Source organism: Pseudonaja textilis, chromosome 3 (genome assembly GCF_049901715.1).
Source record: "Pseudonaja textilis isolate UNSWEBS1 chromosome 3, rPseTex1.2, whole genome shotgun sequence".
Classification (NCBI taxonomy): Eukaryota; Metazoa; Chordata; class Lepidosauria; order Squamata; family Elapidae; genus Pseudonaja; species Pseudonaja textilis.
In genome coordinates, this window is record NC_141992.1 from 86,122,548 (window position 1) to 86,145,250 (window position 22,703).

At 35.4% G+C, this 22,703-nt stretch overlaps 1 protein-coding gene across 8 annotated transcripts in view; it reads left to right on the plus strand.

The window, feature by feature from the left end:
• NTNG1 (netrin G1) overlaps window positions 1-22,703 on the plus strand; it is a 261,099-nt gene that overhangs the window by 199,921 nt on the left and 38,475 nt on the right. For 2 of the 8 annotated variants that reach the window (XM_087930275.1, XM_087930278.1), the window contains exon 6: window positions 9,215-9,280. The exons of 4 other annotated variants lie outside the window; for them this stretch is intronic. In XM_087930275.1, coding sequence (XP_087786401.1) covers window positions 9,215-9,280 — 66 coding nt within the window. Of the gene's footprint in view, window positions 1-9,214; window positions 9,281-12,237; window positions 12,289-14,356; window positions 14,449-22,703 lie in introns of all 8 variants that reach the window. 2 more of the 8 variants (XM_087930280.1, XM_087930276.1) reach the window with 2 other exon arrangements.

The window sequence follows — 22,703 nt, forward strand, 5'->3', positions numbered from 1 at the left end:
CCTGGTAAGTGCTGACATAGTTAGTCCCGGCAATTTTCTTGACAAGATTTAAGAAGTGGTTTGTCGTTGCTTTCTTCCCAGGGGCTGAGAGAAAGCCATTAGGATCATCAACTAGCTCTGTACTATGGGAGGATTAGAATTCAGTTCCTATCCTTAACCACTTCTCCAAAGTGAGTCCCTTAATAGAGACTAAGGACCGTGCATTTAAACTGGAACTTACCTCTGTAGTGTACATGTCTCTATTGGGATACTGAAGGTTGCCTTTTCATGTGAAATCCAGGGGTAACAAAGTTCATCTTTCTCTGCACTATCATCTACCTAGTAAAGTAGCTTGAGACCAGAAATCCAGAGACTTTCATCCCTTCCAACTTAAAAAAAAAAACACCTTATAAGCAGAGTTATACAGAACGACCTTCACTTAAAATCTATTAGTATTCCCATTGCATTGCTAATTATAGTAATTCACAAAAAGAGGCAACAACTTTAAGGATTGTTTCTATGTTACTCTTATGAGGAAGATTGCCCAAGTGGAATGGGAGGGTGTATAAAGGAAACAAATAACATTTGTTAATTTGGAGGCAGGTAGCTGTGTTCAGATTCCACAATCCAAGGGTTAAACTTCAAAACTTGGTCTTGCCAATTATTTGCTACTATAAGGACACAAATATTAATACAATAGTCCATTTTGTGTCACCTACCACATTTAACAATATTGTGTTATCCCAACTGCCACTTGTCAGAAATGGTGTAGGGTCTCCCGCTTGGGCAGGGGGTTGGACTAGATGACCTACAAGGTCCCTTCCAACTCTGTTTATCTGTTATCTGTTAACTACTGTCAAAATTTGCCCTAACATCCAATTTCCGGCAAAAGGTTTCTTCACTCTCCAGGGAAATGTACAAGTTTTTTAAATAAACCAATCTACACAGAAAAGTATCTGCCATGTTCAAATAAACTGGACTGGAGTAAAACTTTAATTCATTGAAAACTATGTGGTCATCTGACCACATTTATTAAGGAATTCCAAACGTTAACCCTAATTTATTTATTTTCAAATTGCTTGTTTTTCATTATTTTTAATATAAAATATCATATATAGGTAACATAGTATTTTATTACATACATTTAGTCCTTGACTTACAATCTCAATTCAGCCCCAAATTTCCATTGCTAAGTGAGACATTTGTTAAATGAATTTTGCCCCATTTTACAACCTTCCTAACCACAGTTGTTAAGTGAATCCCTGATAATTCTTGTTAAGTTAGTAACAAAGTTATTAGGGGAATCTGGTTTTCCCATTGACTTTGCTTGTTAGAAGATCACAAAAGGAATTACGTAACATTGCAACCATCATAAATATGAATCAGTTGTCAAGCATAAGAATTTTGATCACATGACCATGGGGATGCTGCAGTGATCGTAAGTGTGAAAAATGGTCATAAGTTACTTTCTTCAGTGCCATTGTAACTTCGGTCACTAAATGAACTGTCATAAATCGAGGACTACTTGACATAGTACTGCTATGCCTTGTGGCTGTTGTTGAGCAATAATTTGCCAAGTATCATAGCACCTATCCAGTAGGAAAAAGTTGAAAGTATAATTATGTTTTATGTGGCATAATTATTAACAGGAACACAAAATATTTACAGAAAGGCCTATTCTCAAAAACCCTGTCTCTGGATATAACAGTGCTTTAAACTAATCGGATCTGGCTCTGTTCTTTGCCTAGATAGGAAGCTGTGTGGAAATCCTATAAATAACATCCTGGAGAAAACATGAAATGTAAATGTAATGAATGCATTCTCTGTCATTTCACATATTCACAGTGCCTACACCAACTATATGTCCAATCCCTGTGCCTTTTAATGTTTTTTCTTTTAAAAGCCTTTTTGAGATTATAGGCTGAATATTACAATTCTGTATCTTTTCTTTATCTGTATCTCTGCAGTAATCTCAGCACTATTATGTTATTTTCCTGCTGTTCAGGAAAAGAAAGTTTCTAACAAATTGCAGTAAATGAATGAGTGGCTATTATATACCCTAGCTGTTAAAGGATTCTGATTGAAGCGTGTTGAGAATGACTCATCTTTTCCAGGTACCTAAAGACTTCACAAGCAGCCTCCAAAAAAGTCTTTGGGTGACTCAGAAGTTTTTATCCCACCATTTAGGCATGGAATAAAATGACAAACGGGCAGAGATTGGGTGACATTCATAGAATATCCAGCCAAGAATGAGCAAATTACAAAGAACATCCCTTAATATCTTGCATGGCTGTTATATATTTTTCAGAGAAAAATTGTATAATTGATACAAAGCTCAAAAAGAAGTTATGTTCAGAGGAAAGAATTTTCATCCATAGTTCAATGGGTTTTGGACTTGGAGGGGAAAAAAAAGCAATTTGATTCAGTGAGGCGTATTTGAATAAGCCAGGAAAATTATTAGACAATGCAGATGTCAGACTTAATGAATCATACATACCAGTATTACTTTTACTCAGGTAAACAGGTACAGAACTTTTCTGTTCAACAGCAATTCTTGCTGAACCCATTAGGTGTTATTTCTGAACAAAACCTGCATAGGATTGAATTGTAGCATTGAAAATGCCAAAATTAGATATAAAATTTTGCAGGTATCCTTTGCAGATACAGTTATTGTGCATTGGGAATGTTAGCTCCTAAGGAATCCAGCCATGTTGTTGTTATCATGGATTTCCTTAACTCCTTTTTCTGTATCTGTTTCTTCTTCAGGTGAACACTAGATTTTAACTTCTTCCTATCTTCTTTCTATCCACTGCTTTTACTTACCAATCCTTTGCCTTCTACCTTCCATGTTTGCCTCTTGTTCTGCCTGTCCACTATGATCTCCTGCTCTCTCTATCTAATCTCCTATCACCTCCTCATCCAGAGGTTCACATTAGTTCAGAATAGAAATCTCCACTTTCCATGCTTGCTACCTACTGCAAAAGGCTGAACGTTGTATTGGAGGCAATCTAAGACAATGAACAACTATTTTAGAGCTTAGCTTCAACTTAGCTTTCATTTCAAATGGCTGATGTTCCCCAAAGAACATTCTAAGCTGTTATGATGGTCCTTTTAGACAGGAACCAAGTTATCATTTAACCTTTATTCTGCATCTGATACTGTTGTTTTAAGGATTGGTTTAGTAGAGATGGTCTTGTGGAAGCCCGTGGATCTTGGACAGCTTCCTTGCCAGCACAAGACCAAATGACAACCTATTCCCAGATCCTTTGTTTACAGCCTTTCTGAGACCACATTGTTATTTATTTATTTATTTGATTTGTCAATCGCTTACAAGATACAGGTATAAGAATAAACTTAGTTTTGAATACATGAGGTGGATACTGATAAGAAAAATAAAAAGAAACAATAGGACAGGGACGGTAGGCATGATTGGCACACTTATGCATGCCCCCTACAGGCCTCTTAGGAAGGGGGTGAGGTCAATTGTTATAATTAAATGACTGATTTAATGTTTATTTTACTTTCCTATTACATTGATGAAATCAGAATAACTTCTAAAAATAAGACCCTTTTATCTATTTTGGATTTCATGATAAAAAGGAACCTCTTGAAACATTGGGCTGGTGATTTCGTTAAATATTAATCTCAGATTAATCCACTTAAAGGTTTTAGCCTTAGGCTATAAGAGCAGGTGTTTTAATATGATGGATTTGTAAATACAGCAGAATATGCAAAATATCCTTCACTCCTCCTGGGACAGACATCTATAAAAGCCAAATTACAGAAGTAGCAAATTATTTGTTAAAAAAACATTGCATACAAAGAGGGAAAATAGCTTATTCACTCCTCCAAAGTGAATCTGGATTAGAATCATATACATAAACTTGATGTGGAGGGGACTTTAGTGTCCCGTCTCCTGGTCTTGGACAGATGGATTCTTATTAATCAATCAAGGAGAATATTTTTAGCTCAGGGTTAAAATGAGGCGCTAGTAACACTGATGATGTTGAGAATGTCTGCAAGATAACAATGAAGCTCAACATCAAGGACCCTTCATTCTTATTTATACAGTAATTATGTCCACCCAGTAAAGCACAGGCTAGTTAAAATAAAAAATAAAAACCATGTTAAATAAAACCAGTGTGTTAAAGTCAGCAATTTGTAAAAACAATGAACATTAAAATAAAAGCAAATCTATTATTTATTTATCAGATTTTTACAGCCATCCATTTAATAGGATGACTCTAGGTTGCTCACTCACAATCCAGAAAAGACAGAGTTAAAAATAAAAGTACCTTCTCCTGAGGTACCAAACCAATCATCCTTCCTGGCTTAATTCCCATTTTAGCCCCCTGCTTGGGGAAGTGCCGGATCTTACAGATTGGTTGACATTTAGAAAACTAATATGCATAAATATATGCATGTTAAGGTTTTGCAAGCATATGACAATACGTAAATTGACACTAATAGTTCACTAACAACCTGGACCAGGTGTGGGATTTACAGTTTTTAACAACCGTTTATATGGGTCTGGCTTAGTTGGTGGGCGTGGCTTAGTTGGTGGGTGTGGCTTGGTGGTCATGTGACTGGGTGGACATGGCTTGGTGGCCATGTTATTGGCTGGGTGTGGCCAACTCAACATCACTCACATCGAGACACGCATCTCCTTGCCTGGCCTCTCGTGACTGTGGGGATGCTGCAACAGTTATGCGTCAAAAATGGTCATAAGTCACTTTTTTCAATGGTCACTCCACACAAGCAAAGTACCAGCAAAGGAGGGGGAAAAAAACTCCAGAGAAGTTCCTGAGACAGGAAGTCTAGTCCTGCCCAGAATGTAATAAGAGTTAATGGAGGGGCAGTTTCTGTAAGCAACACCTGAATGTTTCCTTCCTGCCTTCCTTACAGGATTAGGCCAATAATTTCTTCTAACAACCGTTTCTCCGAACTGCTTAGAATGTTAACAACCGGTTCTAATGAACAGGTGAGAACTGGTAGAATCCCACCCCTGACCTGAACACAGCTTGCAGGACTGGTGTTACATTTTGCCACCTCGCCTTAAAATTGCGCAGGTACCATCTGTCATCTTTGTGGTCATTTGGGAAGGTAACCAGACATAAATTACAGTATAGTATACAGTCAAGAGATTATTAGAGAATGTACATTGGTATTAAGTTATCCTAAACACAGCTAAGGTTTTAATTTAGCTGTCTAAGTTGGGACTATGTCTTCCTTGCTACTGTAACAACCTGTTCTTGTAAGGACGTATTTGGAGAGAATGCTACCTTACTCCACAATATTTCGTTTTACTGTCAGATTCCTGTTCCTATCCAGCCCATCACTTTTGTCAGCAGGCAGCATTCCCTGCAGTGGTGGGATTCAATTTTTTTTTACTACCGGTTCTGTGAGCTTGGCTGGTGGGCATGGCAGAGGAAGGATACTGTAAAATCTCCAGTCAGGGGTGGTATTTGCTGGTTCTCCAAACTGCTCAAAATTTCCGCTACTGGTTCTCCAGAACTGGTCAGAACCTGCTGAATACCACCTCTGATTCCCTGATTCAGGTAGAAAAGAGAGTATAATCTGGGTTCTAATGACTTGATGCAGATATTGAACTCCAGGAAGGAAAGAATAGAATATTTTGGAACATCACAAAATGAGCTCCCTGGAGCCAAACAGAAATTTCCCATTGCTGATTTCTGGTGATGGACCTGCCAGTAAGAATTAAATTACACAAACTCTGTGCCTTCAATTCCCAAACCCCTGTTCTATTCCAGCAATATCCCTTGACTTGGGTTATTTTCATGTCTCACCCCCAAGGAGAACTGTTTCTGGATTATATCTAAACCTAAAGCCAGACAATAATAGATCTAAATGATTAGTTCCTCTCAAATGTGCTTGTAGATGGGCAGCCATTATCCTTTCAGGTTTTTTAAAAAAATCCTTATGTGTATGTTAATTGTGCATGTAACCTGACTAAAATTTCCAGAAGAACTAAATTTGTTTAATCACAAATCTAGCACACACTTAGTATGGTTGAAAGTGTGTCCTACTGATTTAAGCAGTGTCTATTAGCTCAGAGGACATTTGTCTATCACAGATTAAAGTTTACAAATCTTGTACTTTAGAATTGAAGTGATCTAACTGTACTATTGCCACCAAATACCTTAAGGGGCATGAATGGTGAGGTTATATATGCATGTGTGTGAGTAATTCAGTTGCCTAGCTCATAAACATTACTTCTCTTTCTCCTATACATACATATACCATATTTTACAACTAAATGGACATGCACTTACAGCAAAAACAAATAGAACACAGCCAATTACTTGCCCACTCCATTAAAAAATATTAATTAAAATATGTGAATATTTTCATCTTAATCCCACAGTGACTACTGGAAGAAAACAGAGTTTGCCTCTGCTGAACTGATGCCAGATACATTTACTTGGGAACAAGTCTTGCTTTGTTGAAATAAAGATGTACTTACTTTAAAAGTATTTTTTTTTAAATGACATTTTATAGTCATTTTATGCTTAGGATGACATTCCCTAACTAACTATTGGGTTAAAAAAAAACAAGCATGTAGGTCTTAATGTTAATCAGAGACCAGTCTTCTGTTGCATCCCATTCTCTGGGATTTAGCAGGGCAGTTAACCTGGGCATATTCTAGGCAGATTACAAAACTAGTAGTGGCAAGCAATGTGACAAGGGAAAAACAGGAAGTGAACTAATTTCTTTCCTGGGAGATCTGATGCTTGGAGTTTGCATAAATTGTGCCTAATTTAGCAACACATTATATAATGAATAAAGAAAACCTGAGCAGACTTTGACTGTGTTAGCTAGACGTTAAATTATTACGCCTATCTGGAAGTGATGCAGAAAAGTGTAATTTGTTCCTTTAAATGGGCAGAATAAAATGAAAGACAGTTTAGCATCAAAAAGGAAAAATATGTAACCGAACTGCTCATTTACACAGCAGAAAAAGTCTGCAATTAATTGAGGTGTCAAGTCATTCAATTAAGCTACATCTTTGTGCTTTAGGGGAAGAACAGTGCATGAAAAAACATTAATTTTTATCAATTTTTATTTGTTCGTACATTGGCAAATAAAACAAGAAAATTACAATTAATTAGGATTAAAAATAAAAAAATATTTGTTCTAAAATATCTAAGGAGGATTAAAAGAGATACAGCATACTGTACTAAAGATATAGAAGCTATAGAAGAGTAATTAGCTGTGGTTAAAGAAGTAAAATCAAACTGATATGATAATAGAAAATCAAGCTAAAATAAGTCAGAATGACCAGAATATTTAGTAATTCATTTAAAAGCATATTAAATGAGAATACAAACAATTTCAACATCACAAAAAGTTTATATTTTTCTATTATAGAAAAAGTGTTACATGCCATCCATTTTAAAAAAAAAAAATAGCTATGGATATTTTATATGAAAGCTATCTTCCATTTTTTTCTTCTTTATATTCCACACACATAATGGAAGATTCAATTAGGAATACCCATTAGCAAAACAATCAAATTTGGTTCCATTATCATCAAAATTATTGTATAGTGTATGCACAAATACATGTAGCTTTTTGGAAATTGCAAAATAGTTTTCATTATGTCACCTTAGATGATTTCCACATAAGTATTACATACCCAAACATACACACACACACAAACTATTTTAGCTTTCTATGTATATTTTTACTATTTGTAAGAAAAACAGAGACTTTGTTTCTAGAAAATAAATGGTTTGATATAGCAGCACACTTATTTTATTTTTTAAAAACGTGCCAATTCTTTAAAAAACATATTAAACAATTGACTCAGTGACTTAAGTGAATCTTTCCAACTCTAAGATTCTGTATTATTCTTTGTCTTTTGTGAAAAAAAACAATAAAGTTTAATAGTCTTATATTTAGAGTTTAAATGGAATTATGGATGCCACAGGTTCTCCTCACATTTAGCAAGCTTATATAGGGGAGTCCCATGGTGTAGATGCCATAGAAGTCTATGCAAGAAAGCATGAATTCATTTTTTTTCAAACTGGTTTCATTGGCTTCAGATGTAACATCAATGCATAAATTGAGCATCAAAAATAATATGCTCTAGAGAAAACTTCCATTTCACATCTCATCCATGTATCACTCATTCCACTGCTAATTTAAGTGTACATTACACTTAAATGTACATGATAAAGGTTCACTCATTCTACTGCTAATTTTAAGTGTACATTACACTTAAATGTACACGGTAAAGGTATAGTGAAAAAAAAACAGATTAGGAATAGATCACAATGGAGAAAATCTATATATCTGATCACTAGGTGTCAAAAACAACTTGATAATCATCAATCAACACTGTGATGCACATGTATGGGTGAACCATCCTGTAGTTCAAGAAAATTTTCTAGATAGGTAACAAGATGCAGTGAGATGAAAAGAAGAAATTGAAACTTGACTACTCGTGAATCAGATAGAGTGTCCAAGAAATGTTTGGTTAAATTCCATTTCCCATTTTAGGAATGGATGGAAAGAAGTATGGTAAGTCAAGTGGTACCCCATCAAAGTTCAGTGGTACAAAATGCAATGTATTCTAAGAGTATAAATTCAAATATTTCAATCTTCTTGTTGTTTTGGTATATAATTATCAGTGCTATTGGCCCACATCATTCTTTTCTATTTTTAGATTTAGGTTGGGATTTTTGCCTGCTCAATTTAAATGCTAGTGAGGAATCTTAGTATGCAATTCCTTGATATCTGAAGAATAACATTTTGCCTAGAAACAGGAAGTTCCCCAGAAAGGGGGAAAATCTAAACAAAATAGTCAAATAAACAATAGAAACACCCACTTACCACCCTTCTCCATTATGCTGCTAAAGAAGTAGGCAATTTACCCTACTCTGTGGAAGTCACTAATTTAGAGACATCCAAATAATCAATATCCACTACATTAAATTGTACCTGTTAAATTATAGAAGACAAAACATTATCATGTGAATACACAAAATCTTTAAATGTACATTCAGTGTTTTGGGAATCATCAATTGCTTCTGTTTGTTCAATGTGGAAGTGATGTATATTGTCCTAGTGTTTCATTGACAAAGTCTAGTGATAGATGTCTGTGCGCTGTGTTTTTCTCCATACCCATGTGTTTAGATACAAAGCTAAATTTTAAAAATCTTATCGCATGTTGTAAATAACAAATCCTAATTTTTCCCCCCAATATATGCAGCTCCTCCAAAGTATGATAAGATATGGCCGAATATATCTTCCCTTGGGGTTTCTAACCCAAATCAAGGTAGGAGTCTGTAAAATTCCTACTGGTCTATTATGACTCTAACTGCTTTTCATAGAATCAGCGACCCAGGAAAAAAAAAATCCTCTCATGCGAATAAGAAGAAAATCTACTATCCAAAACAACCTACTAAGGATTATTATGCTCATAAAAATGAATCTTACATGAAAAGGACATTTTATAATGTGTACAGGTCTTCCTCATCGAAGTTATAAGCACTTATATAGCTTAAATTGAATTATATAGCTTCTCCCCTAAGAAGAGGGGAATTGCATAGATATCAGGGTTTGCATGAAAAATAAGTTTTGAGACTTCTTGAGTGCCAGAGATTATTTTTGTCTCCATCAGATCATTTTAATGTCTCTTCTGCTTTGTTTGCTTAGTTGAAATGAATGTTATTATTTCAATTGATATTCAGAGCTGAGATTGCAATGAGACCAATGTGTGGTAGTTACAGCAAAACCATACTCTCAGAAAATTTATTTGAACAAAGCAGCATTTTTTTTTAAAGGGGGGCTTTTCTCTTTCTTCCAAAGAAGTCTTTATTTTTTTTCCCCCCACAAGGTTAAGTCACATTGTAGATTATTACTTCCTGTGTATACATGTGTGTATGAGCATGCTTGCATGCTGAAAGCGTCACATACCCAGTATTACAGTAATCGTTCTCTCCGGAATCCCTAGTGCATCAGATCCACATCTGACAGCAACATTCACACATGAAGAATTTACTGCAGGCTGGTGTGATGATTATTTCAGGAGGAAAAATGATGTGGGTTTTAGAAGAGAGGCTAGGGTAAGACAAGAATGAAAGGGGTAGCAAGAAATGTCAGCATTTTAAAGTTGGGTTCTGTAGAGCTTTTGCACAGAAAATGCATTTAGTCAGATGGAAGTCTGCTCAGTACTTCACATGGAATTATTTTGTGTCTTAAAACAAATGGTGTTGGTGTACAGCTTGCCATCGTAATACACAGGATGTTCCTTTTAAACTCTAATGAATACAGATGGAGAAGGAAATGAGCATAAGAAGATCCAGGAAATAGCTTCTAAGCTAAACAAAATGTATTAGCAATTTGTTGGAGAGCTAGATTGGAAAAATTGCTGTTTTAGTCCTTGATCATAGGAAAGAAATTGAGACTGTCCTAGATACATAAATTACTAGCAGCTAAAATTATTTTAATCATGGGTTCTATATTATATTTCACCATTTCTTTCCATGCCTCTTGGAGAACTGCTGACAGGTTTGTCCCAACTTGGTCATTTAGAAAAGAAAGAGCCTTTGACTGCATTCATAGTGAAAGGAATACTTTTACTAAAACCAAGTGGTTACAAGATAGAAAAAGCCAGATCTCAGATTTGAGCACGAAATCTGCCTACTTACTTTCCCCTTCCCCAGGTCTCCCTTCCCAACTATCTCCCTTGTGTCCAATAGGATTCAAACAAATTGTTTCTGTAACAATTCTGAGGTTTGATGGGCTCTGTGATGGTCCGCATTCCATTCCTATGGTTGTGACCTTGGGGTCAGTCAGTCAATGTCTCTGTCAGGCACTCGAAATGGTTTCAATTTCTTTGTCCTTGCTCCCTTCTTGCTAGCTCCCTCCCTCCCAGAATTCACGGCAGTCTAGCATCAGAGAAGCAGCAATGGGGCAAAGCAGAATGGCAGCACTGACAATTTCAGTGCCATAATAGATAAATTAGATCTACTTTGTTTACCATGATCTGCATTCTTTTTACCAGAACTACAAAAATCTACCAAACAAAGACTGGTATAGAACAAATTTGTGTTAATGTTAAATGGAGCCCACAAAAAATTATTCCCAGTTATCACAAGCTTTCATCATTTCAGAGTATTTTTATTCCTGTGGTACTTCAATAATTAAAAATCAGGCACATTCTATTGCAAATTATTGAAAATAGCTATTTACACTCTGATTCTGCAATAACAAATCTTAGTCCTATAGCTAACCAGCAAAATTAGTATTGAATTCTAGATTGAATTATTTATTGTTCAATTTATGAAAGTTGACCACTGGTGATAATGAGAGAAATAAGCTTTTGCAAAACACATGTGTTGTAACATAAATGATTGTAAAGAATCTCAAACTATTATTTGAAAATGCTATAGAACTCTTGAGCAATTAAGCAATTTTTGTAGCAAAAGAACTCGGCTATCAGCCAAACAACTAAGTCTTACTGTTCAGGTTAGGTTGCAAAATGATAATTCAATAAATGTGTTGCTACTCGAAATGAATTACATTCTCTGTGAATGCTTATACGGGTGATTCAACACAGTTGTAGTTACTGAAATGGGTTAGTGGTAGTTGTATATTAAATAAGTAGAGATCCAACAGGGGAAAATGGAATTTTGTTTCATTTTAAAGAACAAAACTTTAGTAAGAAAATCACATCTATGTACAAGAGGATACATGACAGTGATTTAAAAATCAAGCGGTGGGGAAAGATACTCTGTGTCTGCAAATTTTGAAAAAGTTCTTCACATAACTATATAAGGAAAGGGAGAAGACCAGCATGCTTGTCTCCCTTTCCATTTGGGTGGATAACATTAATACTGGTCGGAAACTGGGCTGCTTTCATTTTCTTTGGAATATAAACCAGTTATCTCCTATCTAGTCAAAATCTACTAGACCTCTGGAGAAATGTTATGTTCATATTTGTTTGTAAGTACTGCTCTTCTTCCAATCTACCAGGTTTCTAGCAAAGCCAAACTCCCAATTCATGCAGAGAATTATACCCAATATCTATCTTTCAAAAAAAAAATGCACCTAGCAGAAAAACGCAATATACATGTATTGAACACACACACACACACACACATATTGTATAATGTAACAACATAAAAACAAAAGACCCAAGCATAGGTGTATCAAATTAAACTTTCTATAAAATAATCAGTCAAAACATGATTTGCTCTAGGGCATAACCCTCCAAATATCTGCTTTCAGTTATTCCAAATTTAGTCGTGCTTGCTGTTTTTTCAGTCCAGGCTGCAGTCCTCAAGGGAGGATTCTTGCATTCATATATTAGCATTTCCTATTTTGTGACAAATATTGCAGCATCCTACAAATATGGAAGAACAGCAAAATACCCTAGTTAAAAGATACATATTAACACACGGTTACTAAGAGTGGAAATCATGCAGTGAGCAATGGAAGAAAGAATTCTTCAGCTGAATCTACTTTAAAATAAAGCAGCAGATGTATCTTCTGCAAGCATCAAATACTATTGATACAGCATATGAGAAGGAAAAAAATAGTGGGGAATGTTCAGCTTGGTTTACAATGCGCTCACTACAATTCTTATAACAAAGCTGCCAATGCATGATGCAACAAGGAGTTTTATTCTTTAGTTGACTTGTCATTGAGCTTGACACCAATTTTTCTTTTAAAAAAAATTATTTAATTTCTTGAATTTCATACAGTAAATGAAAAATTATTTTTCCAGAAAAGAGCAATTAAGTGAATCACAAGACACTTGATTCCAGGTACAGGCTATGGAGAACTTGCAGCTCTGGGGCCTTGGGTAGGTCTTGCCTTAATTTCATTTCAGAGCTCTGGTAAAAATCATCTCTCTTATTGCTAGTAACCGAGATGGAGATTTGGGGATGGGTGGGGGAATAAAAGGAAGGAAACTCAAAAAGAGAGGAAAATAAGAGACTGGGAGAAAAGCCACTTTAAGTCTTAGCATTATATTGGGAATTATACCCTATTTGCACAAATGATTTACAATCTATTAAAAAAAAATCTGCTGTAACATATCCAGTGAAATAAACAGATTATTTAATAGGCAGCTTCCTCCTTAATAAATGTCTGAAATAGTATTTGCAACACACATGTTTTCTGCTGATATTTGTCAGATACTCTGAGCATTTTTTTTTTTTTGAGGCCACTAACAGTAACGTTGAACTTCTTGCTGGATCATGTGCATTTTGGATATTTCACGCAGTGATGGGATTTCAATGTTTTATCAAAATAATGGAATCATATTGACATTTTGAAAGCACAGCACAGTTGCCTTGACAGCTCCCAGACAGCCTGCCCCAAATGAGCATCTGTCATTCATAGACTGAAAGTATTTCTGCTATTTTGCTTTTTTTTAATCTCAGTATTTTATATTTATAAGCACATAAGTGAAAGATTGCAGTTTTATATGAGTTATGCTATTGTTAGCAATAAATCATTAGTTATGGCATGAAAACTGCAGAGACACTTTCAGATTGATTAAGAAAAAAAGGTGACCTTAGGTTTACCCTGGGGATAGATAGTGAATCAGAATGGCTGTTACAGGGCTGCAGCAAATTAGGTCTAACGCAAAACTTCTAAGTTGATAATGAAAATCAAATTTGTTTCTCTCTTTGTAATGCACAAGGGAAAGAAAGCGAATGATGAATATGCTAGGGAGAGAATGGTATAAAGAATCTTTTTCTTAATTGCAGCATAATTAGGACACAACTGTCATGCAACGTGGTCATGCAATGTGAAATAATCTGGTCCATAGCAGTTCAGATAGCTTGCAGGGAATGAAATCCTTTATCACCCACTGTCCTCTGCAAAAATTGACAGAAAGCAGTGCTTATATGTGGGGAGGCGTGGGAGTAACCCAGAAAGAAGGTTTGACCAACTCTCACACACACACACACACATATGTTTTCTTAAGTTTTCGCGGGTACTTACATGTATGGCATTCAGCTTTGTTTGGGTATTTTCCCACGTCATTGTAGTTGTGCTTTTAAAGTTGTAGCAACGTTTCAGCAGAATCTCATCAGGCTTCTGTATAGATGATGGCAGATGAGATTCTGCCAAAACGTTGCTACAACTTTAAAAGCACAACTACAATGACATGGGAAAATACCCGAACAAAACTGAATGCTATATAATATAAATATATATAGTCTACGTAGCTTCTTTAAAAAGCATAGATTATCAATTCTACTTTCCAAATTTTATGTTAGAACGCTAGAGATCCAGAAGTTTCTCATATATGCAGGTATTGACCAGCATCTTCTGGCATTACTTACGGAGCTAAATTGAACAAATCTAACAATTGGTCTCATTTTTCTAAAAGAACAAAATGCTGACACACCTAGAGAAAATGGCAAAGATTTTTCCCCCAATGAAATCCAAAGAAGAAATTATGAAGAAATCAATGGAGAAAAGGTCTGTCAGTTGGCATATTTCATCTATCTATCTATCTATCTATCTATCTATCTATCTATCCATCCATCCATCTATCATCTATTTGTCTATCATCTGTCTATCTCTATCGCTATCTATTTATATCTATCTATTATCTGTATCTATTATATCATATCTATCTTATTATCTATCTATCATCTGTCTATTTATCTATCATCTATCTATATTATCTATATCTACTACCTGTGTTTTGTGACGAAACTATGTGATCGGGCTATGCAGGAGCCTGGGTTTCCTTCTTCCCTTGCTTCTTTCCTTTCCTCCTTTCCTGTCCTTTCCTTTCCTTCTTTCCTCCTTTCCTTATCTTTATTTTCCTTCTTTACTCCTTTCCTTTTCTTTCCTTCCTCCTTCCTTCCTTTCCTCCTTTCCTTTCCTCCTTTCCTTTCTGTTCCTTTTTTCCTTCTTCCTTTCCTTTCCTTCCTTCCTCCTTTCCTTTCCTTTCTTCTTTCCATTCCTTTCCGTCTATCTATCTATCTATCTATCTATCTATCTATCTATCTATCTATCTATTCAGCAAAAGTGTTATAAAATACAATCCTCCAACTGCTGTTCCAAGGTGCTTTTTTCAGAAGGCAACTGGACTTTCTGGTTTTTTGTTTAAGATGTTTTGCTTCTCATCCAAGGAGCTTCTTCAGCTCTGACTGGATGGTGGGTAATAAAAATACTACAACCTTTGATGCCAAAGTGGCTTCCTGTTTGGAAGTGTAGTTTGCATCCCTTTACAGACTCATTGAGGCAACTTGAAAGTTTGTGTCCTCCGGTCACCTGAGTGATGCAAATGGCTATGGAGTTACTAAGGAAACAGAATGTGAGATTACGGAGTGTGAGGCAATTGGCAGTTGGAACAGATTTCTTTTCAGGTGGGGAGGAGGAGTAGAACTCCTTAGCATCAGAGCATGTTAATAATAATGTACAAAATATTCAGGCTCTGGTGGCCATTTTGAAAATCCTTTCTTAGAGAGTACCTAGAAACCAAGAGAAACATATATGCCAAATGTCAAGTTTGGAGACTTTAGGGTTCTGGAGATTTTGTGATGCTGCCTGAGTGGTGTTTCACTTTTATATATATATAGAGAGAGATTATCTATATCTATCTTATCTATTATCTATGTCAACTATATATATATATCTGTCTATCTAGTATATATCTATCATCTGTCTATCTATCTATCCATCCATACATCCTCAGAAATCAGTGTTGCTAATTCTCCTTGAGTAAATAATGCATTATTAATAGCTTTGTTAAAATTAGAAGATCAAATCCTGCTCAGATTTCCAGCACCAAAATACTTGAAGACAAAATACTTCAATATAAATACTTTGCATCAAATATTTTCTTATTGTTCAGGAGATGGTATAAGAATTTCTTGGAGAAGGCTAAGTGATGATGCAGGAGTATCTCCTTAAGTAATGAAGCCATAATAGAGAGGTGTCTTTAGTTTCTATAACTAAAAATGTTACATTGCCATGTTTCCTTTCCATTGTTTGCTGCTTTTAATCTAAAGAATTCTTTTTTTACTAGCTATCTTAGCAGAGATGTGGTTTTGTTATAGAAATATAAATGTGTTAACATTAATTTAATCACTTAAAAAGAAGACAGAATGGAGGGGGGGGGGGGTTCCTGAAAAATAAACAGGTTTTTTATAGATATAATCTAAGTGGCTGGATTATGCTAGCAATGTTTTAATGATTTATTTACAATTATATTTTCTCTGCCATTTTCCTACCCAACTTATTTATTATTTTTGTTATTCATATACCTGCAGTCATGTCATTTGATCTGATGGTCACTTTTATTAATGGCTCAGTTTTGTTATTTTAGAGATGCTTAAAGCAGTATGGTGAAATTTATTACTACCTCATTTTCTTTTGAAGACTATATTTTTAATTACCTCCTGATTTAAAATTACGGAACAGATTGTTTTTGGTTGGCAAAGCAATGGAAACGGTTTGCAATATGGCTTTAGAATTTGATCAACAGGATTGAGTGTGGGTTTAACATGAATCATTCCAGAATGACAGAAAGTAGTTACTTAGTAAGAAAATGAGGAATCTATGGGTGTGGGAGAAATTAAAATGAAATTCACTTCCAATATTTAATTTGGGTTTAAAAGTTCTGATGTCCCTGCTTTTTCAAGAGGCAACTGGACTTTCTTGTTTTTCTTTGAAGATGTTTCACTTTCCATCCAAGAAGCTTCTTCAGCTCTGACTGGATGGTGGGGAAATGAAGGATTTATACTCCTGGCAGAGAGCTGGTCATTTTCATTCTTTTAGAGAGTCATCGAGGCCAAAATCTTATGTGAATTTATTATTTAATTTGGAAGGTTTGTGGGCATGGAAAGGAGGTTATAAATGCCCTGAAATATATCTTTAGTTGCTCTATAGAAGTTCTGGAAGAACTTGTTTATCAAAATAAAATAAAATAAAATTGCTCTTTCTTTTTCAGCTACTATTTTTACTGGAATGGTTTGAAATCATTGTCTATTCATGCAGATCAAAAGCATATACAGTAATTGACTCGTGCTCCATTTTGTGCATGTGTCATCACACTCTATTTTCCTAAATGGGAATATTCCTATTTCCATTTGATCACAAATACAATTGCATACGAGTCACTTCTTACATCTGGGTGAGGACTGAACACTCTGAACCTCAGACCAGTTTGTTGTCATACTACAGGTTGTCCTCGACTTATGTCCATAACAGAGCTCAAAATTTGGGTTGATAAGCAAGGAAGTTGTTAAGTGAATTGTGTCCCATTTAATAGCCATTTTTTGTCACAGTTGTTAAGCAAATCACTGTTCTTAATGCTGTTAATGAAGCAGTCACTAAGCAAATCTGGCTTCCCCTGTTGACTTTGCTTGTCAGAAGTTGGCTGGGAAGGTTACAAATGGTGACCACATAACCCAGGGACAGTGCAATAAATACATGCCTATTGCCTGGAGCCCACATTTTGATCACATGACCAGGAGGATGCTACAACTCTTGTAAGTGTAAACATTGGTTATAAGTCACTTTTTTCAGTGCTGTTGTAACTTCAAATGGTCACAAAATGTCACTTTTTTTAAAAAAAATCCCAATGTCACATTATTTAATAGGATAACAGAGTCGGAAAGGACCATGGACGTCTTCTAGTCCAAACCCCTGCTCAAGTAGGAGATCGCACTTCCGGTTTGCCAGCTTCGGTGACAGCAGGGATTCGCGTTTCTCCGCGATCCCTGCTGTGCTAGCCGCCTTGGTGCCTCTGATCCTGACGGATTTGGAGGCTAAGGCTGCCCTGTTGGGGCAGCTGAAGAAAGGGGGGATCCGGACAGGGATTGAGGAGTATCGCAAACCCCCTCCCCAGCCGGCAATAACCCCCTTCTCTCAAGATGGTGGAGCGGCAGTCTTAATGGCCGCCATGAAGAAGCCGGCAACTGGATAAAGAATGTGCAGGAGGAAGAAGAAGGAGTTTTAAAACGAAAGTTTTTTCTTGGTCGAACTGGGACCTTAAGGACATATTCAACAACAACATATTCAAAGCCACAGTATTGGCTTTCTTCTGGACGCTACAATGTTCCCGATTGATGTTTTCAGCGGTGAAGAAAAGTGATGAAAAGGGAAAGTTACTCTCCCTCCCTTATGGAATTAACAAATGGACAAGGAAAACCTGCTTTTTAATAGAAGGTAAAACCTAAACTCCTTTGTTATAAGTGGGAAGGGAGAGGCTTGGAAAAAAAAAATTATTCTAAGACTTTGCTGGAGGAGATGCCTTGAAGATAAAGAGAATAGAAATTAATTGTAAAAAAGATTTAAAGCACAGACTGGACGTTTTTTCTTTCCCTAATTTGACTTCACACCTGGAAGAGAAATTGTAAAAAGAAGAAGTTTGTACTCTGCCTGGACTGTTTGATGACTGCGGAATTTTGGGACTTTGGGGAACTGTTTTAAGTTTGGAAATAACTGATTGGCTTAATAATAAGAAGAGGATACAGAAAAAGAAGAAGAAACAGTTTAAAATGGCTCTATCTCTTGATGAATTAAAAAAACAATATTTAAAAATAAGGAAAGAAGGCAAAGATGTTATGGGAGAAGCCCTTTGTTTCCTAGATATGCCGCTTGTCATGTGTCAGCAAATTAAACAACAGCTGGAAGAAGCCGAGGAAGAAGAAGCCATTTTTAATGAACTAAATGGTATGACTAAGAAAGAAAGGAGAAAGAGAGGAGCGAAAAGGAAGGACTTAAGAAATAAAAAATATTTATGAAAGAGAAAAATAAGATGCAAAAACAACAGAATGATAGAAAGCAAAAGGAAAGAGGAATGCAACAGAAAGGGGAAACCAAGAAGGCAGAGGTTTGGAGAGGAAGGGGTAAAAAGTTTAGGCGGGCTAAGAAGGAAAGGGAAAAGGGGAAAAAAAGTTACAAACGTATAAAACAAGATGGAGAAAAGAAAATTTTTTTTAGGGATAATGGGTAATGTGTGGGGTTTTTTTAAAAAAAGGGATTCTGCAAAGTACACATGAGTATTGTAATAGTGGTATTTGTAGTATAAGTAGATAATCAGAACTTTTTAAGATCTAATAAAAGACTAAAATATTAAGGTATAACTTTAAAATGTTTAATAATGAATGATTTTAAGTTTTAATAAAATACTAAAGGGAATATTTAAAATATTAGTTTAAATATAGAGTTTAATGGATTAATGTGTTGACTGTTATGGATTTATTATTGTAGTATTGGTTTTTGAAATAGTAGAATGTACTAAGCAGAATCTGATTGGGATTTAGGTGTTATTTTAAATTTTAATTTAGGGGAATGATAGAAAGGCATCATACTCTGATTAGTGATTCCAGGGGAAACTATTCTTTTTTATATTGGAAATGAGACAGATGTAAATAGAGAAATGGACAAAAGATATAAAAATATTTTTCTTTAAAGCAAGATTAAATATATAAAACAGAATTAAGACAAGGGAAAAGTGGAGAGGAGTTATATAATAGATATAGAATGGTAAACAAGATAGGTAATGGTATATAAGAAGAGCATGAATTCAACTGAAGTCCATACAAAAAGAGGCAATCTGGGGCCAAGTTACTTTCTAAAAGAAAGTTTTATGTTTTTATGTTTATGTCTTATGTGTGTGTGTTTAATTAAGAATTAAATAATAAAATCTCGGAGGAAGACTAGGTGAGAACAATTATAAACAAGCCAGAGGAAAATATAAATGTGATGATTGAATAGCAGATAAATTAGAAAGGAAATATGATTGAATAATGATTAAAGAGAAACAATGTGGAATTTGGTAAAGGGAATTTACGTGTTTATATGGAAATGGGATAAATTATAAGTATGTGATATAAAGCAATGTGTTACCTGCCTTGTAAAGATTTACAATGGAAAGAGATTTTATGTTTTTAATGTTTAATGATGTTTTGTTTTGTTTGTTTGTAAAATCAATAAAACTTGTTTAAAAAAAAAAGTAGGAGATCGTATACAATTTCAGACAAATGAGTGTCCAATCTCTTCTTAAAACCCTCCAGTGTTGGAGCATTCACAACTTCTGGTGGGAAGTTGTTCCACTGATTAATTGTTCTAACTGTCAGGAAATTTCTCTTTCATTCTAGGCTGGTTCTCTGCTTGATGGTTGCAAGTCAAAAACTGCCTGTACACATTTTCCTTACATTTGCAAAATATTACAATGACTCCAATGCCTCCCCCCCCCCCCAAAAAAAAGAACTGATTTAGACCAAGATTTGACTCTTGAAACCATTCAACACTCATAAGAGAAAATGTTCCACATAGATCAATTGTTTGTTCTCCTATTCCCACCCATAGTTGGTCAGAATTTGCTCAGAGAAAGGTGAGGAAGGGCTGACAGGATGACATAGGAACTATCCATTGTTGGGATTGTCTTAAAAGTAAGAGAGAAACAAATTCCACCACTTTGTACTGGGAAGAACATCAGATAAGCACTGCTGTCATTCATATCACTATTGTTCTTGGCTTTGTACTTCAAAAGTCAATTGTACCAATTGCCAAGAGACACTGACCCTTATAATTTGCTAAGCAGCTTTACAAATTCAAAGGCAATGGCACTTAATTGAGCTTTATGGTCCCAGTGTTATAAACTGAGATGATTAACCCTCTCTCCTAAATTTGTACAGCAGTGGTCTGGCAATGAAAACCCTTCAGTCTCTTCCTATATTATCTGCATTAGTTCAAAGGCAGTAGAAATCAGCTGCCATTTCAGAAACAGTTCCTTGGGGCTCTGTTGTCATTAGCAAACAGATATGATTGATCAGCTATAAAGTAGAATGGGGAGCATGACTCATACTTAAAATGCTTTCATTAAGACATTAATTGATGGAAACTCGGGTACCTCCAGGCTAATATTAGAGGTATGGATGGCCTTGGGTGCCTTATTTTCCCATTTTATAAATATAACAACTTGCTAGTTAGAAAATAACAATTGTGAATGGATCATTTTCAAGGCATTAAGTGAGAAACATGCTAAGCTGCTGACAAATAAGTTGATATAATTTGTATTATCTCTTTAGACATATAGTTCAGCAATTTCTAGAAAGTTAGTTTTATCCTCTCTAACTTTCTAGAAATTACTAACTCTTCTGCTTGGTAAAATTTTAGTTTTATCCTCCCTAAAATGTTACCAAGCAGAAGAGGTATCTCCTTGTTACAACATTTTGGACTGTGCATTTCCAGCTGAGTAATCTGTCCAAACCCATGTCACTTTTTGAGCCAAATGTTCTTGCAATAGTATGAGAAATAGATCCTACTGATTTTGATTTATGAATTTCCTAGGCATCTGTTATCAAGCTACTTTTCCTTAGTCTTCTATGAAATTAAACATAAGGATCTGACTACAGTCCTGGCAAAAAGTGATGACCGTTGTTTTGAAAGGTTGTGGAAAATCTGGTTTCTTGTATCTTGTGTTCTCTTGGATATCAAAGAGAGTTATGTAAAGTATGAAATGTGCAGCTGTCAGCTCTTCAAGGTAGACTAAGAAATCAGTGCCACAGTTCAGGATTTCTTTTACTAAACTGCTTTATCTTCATGAGAATGAAGGAGAGTATTGTCTGAGACATTTTCATTTACATTTCTGCTTTAGACTTAGGTTCCTTTTATCTGAACTTTGTTCTCTTGTCCCTCTACCCATTATTTTAACATGGATTTTTATATAATATGACACAAAGGGTATCAAAGCCACCACATGAATGGAAAATATCATTATTTTCTTTCTGTTTTATAAATTTCATATCCACAGGTATTGGGCTAAGACACTTTTTATTTTTTAAAAAAGACTTGGTTGATATGAACTGAGATCTGTCTTAACTGTGCAGTGTTCTCAATTCATGTTTATTTATGAAAGCTATATACAGCCCATCTCTCACCTGGCCTCCACGCACTTATTCTGACTTCTAGGAAGTAACTTACTATGTATTTAATGTGGTGTGTCATATAATGTACTGCATTCCAATGAATTAGTTTATTTATTGGGTTTTTAGCCTATTAAGTGGGTATGATGTTACAGGACAAACTTTATAGCTTCAGTTAAAGTGTTGCATGGACATTAAACATCCACGTCCTTTTTCAGTAGATGTAACTTTAATTCCATTCATTCTGATTCATTATTGGAATTTTGGGGAGAACAGACAGGACAAACATGTGATGAGAGGCATTGGACATGAAGGTGGAAATAAAAGTAATCATATCACATCGATCACATGTATCTTTTTTCACTTTAAGCATTCTAGTACATAACCTAAAATTATATAAGCGAGATAACCTTTAAAATAATGTTTTTAAGAAAAAACTGATAAAAGCCCCCACAGGCCAAACCAACAAAATTAAAAGTATTTATTATTTATTTGTTAGGTTATTTGAAGGCAGCAGGCATAGCATTCTGTTCTCCCAGCTGATCCCTACAATAATCCTATGAGTTAGTTTGGACTGAGAAAGAGAGTCTGTCAGCCCTTTAAGCTAATCCAGGCAGGAAACCAAAACCATAAGTGTTAATACAACAGGTAGTCCTTGCTTAGCAACCACAATTGGGATCGACACCTCAGTCGGCAAGCACTGCAGACGCTAAGCAAAAAACCATGTGACCAGGAGAGGTTCATGACCTCCTTTCCTGTTTGGCCATTAAATCGAACATCATCTGCCCATGGCTTCTGCATTTTACTTCTGCATTCTTTATTAATGTGCTTGTTGCAAGCCAA